Source organism: Brachyhypopomus gauderio, chromosome 6 (assembly GCF_052324685.1).
Source record: "Brachyhypopomus gauderio isolate BG-103 chromosome 6, BGAUD_0.2, whole genome shotgun sequence".
In the NCBI taxonomy this organism is placed as follows: domain Eukaryota; kingdom Metazoa; phylum Chordata; class Actinopteri; order Gymnotiformes; family Hypopomidae; genus Brachyhypopomus; species Brachyhypopomus gauderio.
In genome coordinates this window covers 26973992-26985940 of record NC_135216.1, presented here as the reverse complement: position 1 = coordinate 26985940, position 11949 = coordinate 26973992, and the positions used below count along the sequence as shown (strand labels likewise).

The window sequence follows — 11949 nt, the reverse complement described above, 5'->3', positions numbered from 1 at the left end:
TCAGTATCCATGTAGAGCAGCAGAACGCGGCCCAGGCTGCTGGTGATGGCTCAGCCTTGTGCTTCAGTACAGTTCTCTCTGGTCATTCTTCCTTTTGTTTTTGATCCATTTTGTCTGGATGCCTCTGTCTGCATGAATTTAACCCTTCTCCAGTTATTGTCTGTCTCTGTGTTTGTGTAGTTTATGTCTGGCTACATTTCATTTATTGGCATATTAAAACCACCCATAAATAAACAAAATAAAATAGGGTGTTAAGTGCCTCTTGACAACACATGCTCTGTGTAGAACTAGCAGAGGTTCCCCGATGCTGGAATAATTATTATAGGAGGAAAGACAAATCACACAATCTTATTATTTATTTATTTATTTAAAATTATTTTTTTGCTCCACAATGATATCCAGGATGGACTGGGATTAAACAGGAAATTGTGATGACAATGAATAAAAAATATTGTCACTTTAGAGATATCATTTTATGGGTTAGAATATGGGTTAGACATTTCAGTGTAACATCAGGGTCAATCCATAATGAAGATAAAGTTAGTCTGCTTACAAATTAATAAACATATATTCATACTGCCTTATTTTTTTGCTTGGGATTCTGTCGATAATGTAGTTTCTAATTAACTCACCGATGCACACTGAGCGTATCTACACCTCTGCTTGCTAAACAAGTCATCTGAGAACTTCTTTTAGAATCAAAACCCCACTTGAATGGACAATTCTTGGTCTGTAAATGAAGCAATGTCCATGTTAATGTTCTCTGTTAGTCTTCCACCATCAAAAGAATGTTGTCAGCTGTGAAATCATTTTCTTTAGTGTAAAAACCATTACATTACATCCTTCTGGTCATGCTAAAAGCCACACTTTGAGAAACAGCACAGTGCTGTTGTACACTGTCCTCAGCAACTGTCAGAGAGGGAGCAGAGATCAACCCTATAAGCGTGACTCCACGGCGGACAGGAAGCTCCACTGTGTGGCAGTGAAGGCAGGGAAGCAGTCAGCGTCGGGGCGGGAATTAGCCTCCGAACGGGGCCGTGGCGCTGAGCGGGGCTCCTGCAGGACGTCCCTGACGTGGTGCGGGAGGGTGTGGAGCAGCCTGCCCTCCACCACCAAGCCTCCACCCCTGAGCCGGGGGCAGCAGCCCAGCTCCAGCGGAAGCTCCTCCAGGTTGTTGCCCCACACGTCCAGCCGAGACAGCCGCTTTAGGGTTCCCAGACCGGCCGGCAGACGGCCCAGGGAGTTGTGGGCCACGTTCAGCTCACGCAGCTCCACGCACTGGGAGAAGAGCTCCCCGGGCAGGCGTTCCAGCGCGTTCCCGCTCAGGTCCAGCTCCGTGAGGTGGACCAGCGCGCCGATCTCGGCCGGCAGCTCCTCCAGCAGGTTCCCGGCCAGCAGGAGGCAGCGTAGCCGACGTAGCGTGAAGAGTGCGGGCGGAAGGATCCGCAGGTGGTTGTGGGACACGTCCAGGAGCTCCAGGCCAGTCAGCACCGCGACGCTGGCCGGCAGCACCGTAAGGCGGTTCTGGGCGAGCCGCAAGACCGACAGCCGGCGCAGGTGCCAGAGCCCCAACGGCTCGTCCAGCGTCCGCAGGCCGTTGTCCGCCAGGTCCAGGCGCCGCAGGCCCGGAAGCGCCTGCAAGGCAGACGGCAGCCGCTCCATCCGGCAGCCCCGCAGCTCCAGGTCCAGCAGACGCCGCAGGCCGGCCAGGCCCAGCAGCCGCTCCAGGCGCTCCAGGCTGCCGGCCACCTCGACCAGCTCGGCAGGGACGCGCTGCAGGACGCCGTGCAGGACGAGCGTGCGCAGGACACGCAGAGGACGCAGGCTGCCCGGCGCCCAGCCCCGACCCACGCCACCCTCGCCCCCGCTCAGACGGAGCTCCCGCAGCCCGTGCAGGGAGTACAGCCAGCCTGGGACCTCCGCCACGTGGCTGACGGTGAGGTGCAGCGACTCCAGACGCTCCTGTAGGACGAGCAGGGCGGCGGGCTCCACCCTCGCTGAATTCTCATTTAGCCAACGGCACGATCAGCCTAAACACACACAGCAACTAATAACAGGAGAGTTCATCCCTCATCAAAGGTCCCTGCTGCAGAGGTGGAGAACAGTGGGGTGATCCCCCTATTCACAAATGATCAGTACGTTTAGTGGGCGTGGGAAAGCAGCACACTCTCTGGCGCCCCCTGCAGGTCCAGAATGCCTAGAGAGAAAACAAAACTCTCAGTCACCTCAGCGCAGTCATGTTGGATATCTGAGCCGGCAGCTTGGCGTCCCCAATCAGTTCCAGCTTCAGCACGTCTAGCTGGCGGAGGGTGAACAGGGCCGGAGGAAGACGAGGAACAGCCGTCAGCTGCAGCACGGAGCGCCCCCGGTGGTCGGAGGTGATCATCGCACGGAGGCGGGCGGCGTCCCATCGGCGCTCCGGGGTCTCCTCCATCAGCTGCGCCTCGCTGAGCGGAGACAGGAAGACGGAGAGGCGGCGGGACAGCAGCGGGTCGTACTGCTCCGTCATGTGTAGCAGGAAGGGCAGGTCGTTGGACACGTCCGGGGTGTCCTGCACTGAGCCTGCTTCTCTCAGTCGGAGGAAGGAGTACTGTCTCAGAGACCTGGAAACATCACACACACATGCTAAAGAGCCCCATGGAGACCATTATAGGGGTTCCTGAGACAATATGAATCAACCTCATGTTCTGATACCGGGTGAAGTACTTAACAGTGGAATGACTGTAGAAGGTTAAAAGATTAGAGTAAAAGGTACTCTAATCACCCCTACTACACCCATACTCACTTGGGTGGTGTTCACCTCCGAGAAAGACAAACACTAGGTAGGAAAGACAAACAGATGAATTAGTGTAACTCTAGATACACAAACAGATGAGTTAGTGTAACTACACACATAAACATATGAGTTAGTGTAACTCTACACACACACAAACAAATGAGTTAGTGTAACTACACACACAAACAGATGAGTTAGTGTAACTACACACACAAACAGATGAGTTAGTGTAACTACATACACAGATGAGTTAGTGTAATTACATACACAAACAGATGAGTTAGTGTAACTCTACACACACAAACAGATAAGTTAGTGTAACTCTACACACACAAACAGATGAGTTAGTGTAACTACATACACACAAACAGATGAGTTAGTGTAACTCTACATACACAGATGACTTAGTGTAACTACATACACAAACAGATGAGTTAGTGTAACTCTACACACACAAACAGATGAGTTAGTGTAACTACACACACAGATGAGTTAGTGTAACTACACACACACAAACAAATGAGTTAGTGTAACTCTACACACACAAACAGATGACTTAGTGTAACTCTACATACACAGATGAGTTAGTGTAACTACATACACAAACAGATGAGTTAGTGTAACTCTACATACACAGATGACAGTGTAACTACACACACAAACAGATGAGTTAGTGTAACTCTACATACACAAACAGATGAGTTAGTGTAACTACACACACAAACAGATGAGTTAGTGTAACTCTACATACACAAACAGATGAGTTAGTGTAACTACACACACACAAACAGATGAGTTAGTGTAACTCTACACACATAAACAGATGAGTTAGTGTAACTACATACACAAACAGATGAGTTAGTGTAACTACACACACAAACAGATACGTTAGTGTAACTCTACACACACAAACAGATGAGTTAGTGTAACTCTACATACACAGATGACTTAGTGTAACTACATACACAAACAGATAAGTTAGTGTAACTACATACACAAACAGATAAGTTAGTGTAACTCTACATACACAAACAGATGAGTTAGTGTAACTACATACACACAAACAGATGAGTTAGTGTAACTACACACACAGATTAGTGTAACTCTACATACACAGATGACTTAGTGTAACTACATACACAGATGAGTTAGTGTAACTACATACACAAACAGATGAGTTAGTGTAACTCTACATACACAGATGACTTAGTGTAACTACACACACAAACAGATGAGTTAGTGTAACTACATACACAGATGAGTTAGTGTAACTACATACACAAACAGATGAGTTAGTGTAACTACACACACAAACAGATGACTTAGTGTAACTACACACACAAACAGATGAGTTAGTGTAACTCTACATACACAGATGAGTTAGTGTAACTCTACATACACAAACAGATGAGTTAGTGTAACTACACACACAAACAGATGAGTTAGTGTAACTCTACATACACAAACAGATGAGTTAGTGTAACTCTACATAAACAAACAGATGAATTAGTGTAACTCTACACACACAAACAGATGAATTAGTGTAACTCTACACACACAAACAGATGAGTTAGTGTAACTCTACATACTCAGATGACTTAGTGTAACTACATACACAAACAGATGAGTTAGTGTAACTACATACACACAAACAGATGAGTTAGTGTAACTCTACACACACAAACAGATGAGTTAGTGTAACTTTACATACGCAGATGACTTAGTGTAACTACATACACAGATGAGTTAGTGTAACTACATACACAAACAGATGAGTTAGTGTAACTCTACATACACAGATGACTTAGTGTAACTACACACACAAACAGATGAGTTAGTGTAACTACATACACAGATGAGTTAGTGTAACTACATACACAAACAGATGAGTTAGTGTAACTCTACATACACAGATGACTTAGTGTAACTACACACACAAACAGATGAGTTAGTGTAACTCTACATACACAGATGAGTTAGTGTAACTCTACATACACAGATGAGTTAGTGTAACTCCACATACACAAACAGATGAGTTAGTGTAACTCTACATACACAGATGAGTTAGTGTAACTCCACATACACAAACAGATGAGTTAGTGTAACTACATACACAAACAGATGAGTTAGTGTAACTCTACATACACAGATGACTTAGTGTAACTACACACACAAACAGATGAGTTAGTGTAACTCTACATACACAGATGAGTTAGTGTAACTCTACATACACAGATGAGTTAGTGTAACTCCACATACACAAACAGATGAGTTAGTGTAACTACACACACAAACAGATGAGTTAGTGTAACTACACACACAAACAGATGAGTTAGTGTAACTCTACATACACACAAACAAATGAGTTAGTGTAACTCTACACACACAAACAGATGACTTAGTGTAACTCTACATACACAGATGACTTAGTGTAACTACATACACAAACAGATGAGTTAAGTGTAACTACATACACAGATGACTTAGTGTAACTACATACACAAACAGATGAGTTAGTGTAACTACATACACAGATGACTTAGTGTAACTACACACACAAACAGATGAGTTAGTGTAACTCTACATACACAGATGAGTTAGTGTAACTCTACACACAAACAGATGAGTTAGTGTAACTACACACACAAACAGATGAGTTAGTGTAACTCTACACACAAACAGATGAGTTAGTGTAACTCTACACACACAAACAGATGAGTTAGTGTAACTCTACACACACAAACAGATGAGTTAGTCTAACTCTACACACAAACAGATGACTTAGTGTAACTACATACACAGATGACTTAGTGTAACTACATACACAAACAGATGAGTTAGTGTAACTCTACATACACAGATGACTTAGTGTAACTACATACACAGATGAGTTAGTGTAACTACATACACAAACAGATGAGTTAGTGTAACTCTACATACACAGATGACTTAGTGTAACTACACACACAAACAGACGAGTTAGTGTAACTACATACACAGATGAGTTAGTGTAACTACATACACAGATGAGTTAGTGTAACTACATACACAAACAGATGAGTTAGTGTAACTACATACACAGATGACTTAGTGTAACTCTACATACACAAACAGATGAGTTAGTGTAACTACACACACAAACAGATGAGTTAGTGTAACTACACACACAAACAGATGAGTTAGTGTAACTCTACACACATAAACAGATGAGTTAGTGTAACTCTACACACACAAACAGATGAGTTAGTGTAACTACATAAACAAACAGATGAATTAGTGTAACTCTGCACACACAAACAGATACGTTAGTGTAACTCTACACGCACAAACAGATGAGTTAGTGTAACTCTACATACACAGATGACTTAGTGTAACTACATACACAAACAGATGAGTTAGTGTAACTCTACACACACAAACAGATGAGTTAGTGTAACTACACACACAAACAGATGAGTTAGTGTAACTCTACATACACACAAACAAATGAGTTAGTGTAACTCTACACACACAAACAGATGACTTAGTGTAACTCTACATACACAGATGACTTAGTGTAACTACATACACAAACAGATGAGTTAAGTGTAACTACATACACAGATGACTTAGTGTAACTACATACACAAACAGATGAGTTAGTGTAACTCTACATACACAGATGACTTAGTGTAACTACACACACAAACAGATGAGTTAGTGTAACTCTACATACACAGAAGAGTTAGTGTAACTCTACACACAAACAGATGAGTTAGTGTAACTACACACACAAACAGATGAGTTAGTGTAACTCTACACACAAACAGATGAGTTATTGTAACTCTACACACACAAACAGATGAGTTAGTGTAACTCTACATACACAAACAGATGAGTTAGTGTAACTACACACACAAACAGATGAGTTAGTGTAACTCTACACACATAAACAGATGAGTTAGTGTAACTCTACATACACACAAACCGATGAGTTAGTGTAACTACACACACAAACAGATGAGTTAGTGTAACTCAACATACACACAAACAGATGAGTTAGTGTAACTACATACAGATGACTTAGTGTAACTACATACACAAATAGATGAGTTAGTGTAACTCTACACACACAAACAGATGAGTTAGTGTAAATCTACACACACAAACAAATGAGTTAGTGTAACCAGTCCTTTATCTTTCTCCAGTACCTGACCAGTGTATACCACTGTATAGTATAGTAAAGTCAGTGTCTTTTGGCGACAGGAGGGAGAGTGAGAGAGAAAAAGAGGGAGAGAAAGAGAAATGGAAAGAGAGAGAGAGAGAGAGGGAAAGAGAAGGACGTTGAGTTGAATCTTCACCAGTCCTCTGAATACAGAGACAGCATTACTATCAGTCAGGCAATCAAAGACTTCCTTCCAATCTACATTACTTCCCACTTACACCCTTTTTAGTAACCATAATCCTATCCATAGTCTGATCTGTATAGAGCAGGTGTACTCAACTAAATTTGTCCGCGGTCCAATTTTGGCAGATACCTGTGAAAATTTGGCAGATACCGGTGCGGAGGGGGTGGCGAACGTAAGTTGTTGAGCAGGGGTGGCGAACGTAACACTCGTGACGGAGTGTTTTTTCAATAGCCCTGAAATAAATGCTGGTCCATATCCAGTTAATCAGGAATGAGATTGGGTCCGGACAGGACTGCGTTCGGGTCCGAATCCGGACCGCGGTCCGCCAGTTGAGTACCCCTGGTATAGAGTATATATATACCATCAAGTGTAGATCAGGAAAGATTGTTATCGCTAAATTGGTCAATTCCAGTTGGCATCTATGTTTTTACGTCCCATGTGAGTCTACACCTGTTTCACCAGGAATGCGTTTCTGTGTTATATTCAGGTGTTGAACCAGATACCAAAACAAATCGATAAGGATAAGGAGCAACTCGATTAACGAGACAGCTGTGGGCGTGTGTGTGTGTGTGTGTGTGAGTGTGTCAGTAAGTGTGACATTAACACGTTGACTAACGAGATGCGGAGATATGACATTTCTCAAAATACAGTTGTGATCAAATTTATTCAACCCCCACTGAAATAAAGTGTTTTGGCCAGTTTGACATTGATTTTGATCATTTCAGTCATCTTATTTACAATTATATCAAAGAGGCACTTATAAATTAGACAAACAACATAATATTTATGATGGAATAACCACAAATGTCTTTACTGTGCTCACATCATTATCAGTTTTATTCAACCCCCTAGTGACATTATTTTTTAGTACTTAGTACAACATCCTTTTCCAGTTATGACAGCTTTCAAGCGTGAAGCATAGCTTGACACAAGTGTCTTGCAGCGACCTATGGGTATCTTAGCCCATTCTTCATGGGCAAAAGCCTCCAGTTCAGTCACATTCTTAGGCTTGCGCACTGCAACTGCCTTCTTTAGGTCCCACCAGAGGTTCTCAATTGGATTTAAGTCTGGTGATTGCGATGGCCACTCTAGAATGTTCCAGCCTTTCATGTTCAACCATGCTCTAGTGGACTTGGATGTGTGCTTCGGATCATTGTCCTGTTGGAAGGTCCAACGTCTCCCAAGCCGCAGGTTTGTGACTGACTCCATCACATTTTCCTCCAAGATCTCCTGATACTGAAGGGAATTCATGGTACCCTGCACACGTTGAAGCTTTCCTGTACCATTAGAAGCAAAACAGCCCCAAAGCATAATTGACCCCCCGCCATGCTTCACAGTAGGCAAGGTGTTCTTTTGTTCATAAGCCTGGTTCTTCCTTCTCCAAACATAGCGCTGGTCCATTGTCCCAAACAGTTCTAATTTAGTTTCATCTGACCACAGTACACTGTTGCAAAACCTTTGTGGCTTGTCCACATGACTTTTGGCATACTGCAGTCGACTTTTCTTGTTCTTTGGAGTCAGCAAGGGGGTGCGTCTGGGCGTTCTGGCATGGAGGTCTTCGTTATGCAGTGCGCGCCTTATTGTCTGAGCTGAAACTTCAGTGCCCACATCTGACAGGTCTTTTTTCAGTTCCTTAGCAGTCACGCGGGGATTTTTCTCCACATTACGCTTCAGGTAGCGCACAGCAGTCGCGGTCAGGATCTTCTTTCTGCCACGACCAGGTAACGTTTCCACTGTGCCCTTTAACTTGAACTTGCGAATGATACTTCCGATAGTGTCTCTTGGAATATTTAACAACTTCGCAATCTTTTTATATCCATTGCCATTCTTGTGAAGAGCAATAACCTCTCCTCTTGTCTTCTGGGACCATTCTCTTGCCTTCACCATGCTTGGAAACACACCAGTAGATGTCTAGAAGGAGCTGAGTATCACAGTCCTTTTAAATCTGCCTAATTGGTGCTTATCATGCTTGATTGCTGCTCGTTGACATCCACAGATGTTTTCAATACCTGATGGAAAACACTGGAATGAACCTCTGTTCTTAGGAGTGGTAGTCGTAAAGGGGTTGAATAATTGTGTCAATGAAGAAATCACAAAAAGGCCATTTAATACTTTATGACAAAAAAAATTGATGCTATCTTAGTTGCATTTAGTTCTTTAACAAGTCCTTGTAAGATTTCATTATGAACACAATTACAAATGTGCACTGAATTCCATAAAACCCTTCGCAGCATTGGGGGTTGAATAAATTTGATCACAACTGTATGCAAATAAAGTTCATTACATTCATCATTCACAAGCATACTTGTGGAAGATCCAGATTAGTGTGTATATGCCCACTAGGCCATAAAGGCCCACCAGGCATATGTAGGCCTGCATCAGCCTGCGCAGGACGGAGGCCAGTGAGTGGGTACACTGGAAGGCGTGGTAGCCGGTCAGGGCGTAGGACAGAGGCCGGCAGCTGTGACTGAAGGAGATGGAGCCCAGTAATGGTGTAATGTAGCCGACGATCACAGCACACATCAGCGCCCTGAACACAGTCTGAGCTGCGTACACCTGAGAGGGCAGAGGCACATGACACCGGAGATTAGCAGTGGAAAAATAACGCTTTAAATGTTATACATGGTTATAACTCTTGCTAATGTTTTAGGTCATGTATTGGACCACCTTGTAAATGATATCGGACCTCTCGCAGTGAGCTCGGAACCGGCGAACTCTCTCAAACAGAGCTCTGGCTTGTTCCCCGTCACTACGGTCCAGGATTGGTCCCGGTCTAGAACCTTCTGGAACCACAGGAGCTGTGTGTGGCAGGGAGGTGAGGGACAGTGAGGAGAGCGTGGAGCACCGGGACAGGCCGGAAGGACAGGGCGAAGGCGGGGTGGACGCACTGCCCGTCCTGACCAGCAGGGGGCTGTCTGTGCCCGAGTCCAGGCTGGGCTGTCGGAAGATGGCGGCGGTAGAGGGTAGCGCCTGAAGTCTGGTCGCGTGTCCCTCCTCCGGGGGGCGGCCGTGTGTGCTGTCCTGCCGGGCGGCGTGGCACAGCGCCCTGGACGTCCACGGGGACTCGCAGCACTTGGCCAGGATGGCCAGGAAGTGCTCGATTCGAGCAGAGGTGAGTGGGAGGTGGAACCAGAAGCAGCAGTGACAGCAGCAGGGTGACGTGGGGCAGGTAGCGGGAGACCCACAGCAGCGCCGCGTGGTAACACACCTGGCTGACGTAGACGTACTGCTGGTAGTCCAGGTTGGTTCGGATGCCCTTACCTGGACTCTGGGGAACGGACGGAGAAGATTGAGAAGGAGGCAGCGATTCTGGCCCGTAGGTCGGGGCACCATCGCGGGGCACCACGAAATGAGTGGCGTTGTTGCTGGAGAGGGAGTGTACGGGAACACACACGAGCCCGTCTTGAGACAGGAGCAGCGTGCCAGCCAGAACGGACACCATGAACATGAGGAGCACCAGATGGTCCATGAAGACCTCCCACCACGGCTGCAGGGGCCGGTAACGTCTCTCACTACCAGACCACAGCTCAGACAAACTGAACATGGTCTTCAGAGAGACAGAGAGAAAGTGAAGTAGAGAGAATAAGGAAGAGAATAAGTGAGTTTGGTTTCAACCTACTGTAAGTATTAAAAACAGACAGACATGATTTAGAAATCTGTAACAAGCTCTTGAGGTATTTAGTATGGTTTTAAACAAAACAACTTCTAAAACGTTTTGTTTAAAACGTTCATAACGTTCTCTCTCTCTCTCTCTCTCTCTCTCTCTCTCACACACACACACACACACACACACACACACACACACACACACACACACACACACACACAGAGAGAGAGAGAGAGAGAGAGACAACCCAGGTTGTATCTGAACGACGAAACCCTGAGTTAAACACTCAGGATCTCGTTATCCTCCTACATACCATGCTGATTTCATTCCATTAAAAAAACAATAACATATACATAATTTACTTACTGCGACGTGGAGGTCAAAATGTTTTCCTACACTTTACCAGGCTTGGGTTCTGTTTTACAGCGGCGGGACAGTTAACACAATAAGAGCAGGCCAGTGGACAGTCGAGGCCGGTGTAGTCCGGTTTGCTCGGGTCTGCAGCACCCTGTCAAACCCCAGTTATTCCCCTGAGCGGTATAGCCACACAAATACTTTAGCACGTGATTCTGGGTTCTTTTTTGAGGTTGCCATGGCAAAAGGAACCAAAAACGTAGAATTTTCAGAGCCGTAGAAAGAGATCACAGAGTGTCGCAACTCTCTCTTTCTACGGCTCTGAGAATTTTGTTATTGGCAAACTATGACGTGTATATTCTATAGACGACGCGCGTTCAGAATGTCATCACGCGCCCCAAACAGTCGATCTGCGTGATCACGTGACTCCCGCCGCAAAATGTGTAAAACCGTGTAGGTTACGGTGGAGGTATTCTATTAGATCAGAGGGTCATAAGTTCAGACGCACGGAATTAACGGGTGAACAGCAGAGGGCGCAGACCACCAGGTACAGGCCTATATCAGGAAAGACTTATCGCTAAATTGCTCAATTACACTTGGCATCTGTTTTTACGTCCCATGTGAGTCTACACCTGTTTCACCAGAAATGCGTTTCTGTGTTATATTCAGGTGTTGAACCAGATACCAAAACAAATCGATAAGGATAAGGAGCAACTCGATTAACGAGACAGCTGTGGGCGTGTCCGTGTGTGTGTCAGTGTGTGTGTGTGTGTGTCAGTAAGTGTGACATTAACACGTTGACTAACGAGATGCAGAGATATGAC

At 45.0% G+C, this 11949-nt stretch overlaps 1 protein-coding gene across 1 annotated transcript; it reads right to left on the bottom strand.

Annotated features, from left to right (window-relative positions):
* Positions 1-395: 395 nt before the first annotated feature.
* LOC143517539 (volume-regulated anion channel subunit LRRC8D) lies at positions 396-11724 on the bottom strand. The gene is given in 6 exon segments (XM_077010184.1): positions 396-2047; positions 2211-2603; positions 9470-9720; positions 9832-10303; positions 10305-10711; positions 11138-11724. Coding segments are annotated over 5 exon segments (2631 nt in total). The 5' UTR covers positions 10709-10711; positions 11138-11724; the 3' UTR covers positions 396-936.
* Positions 11725-11949: the final 225 nt, after the last annotated feature.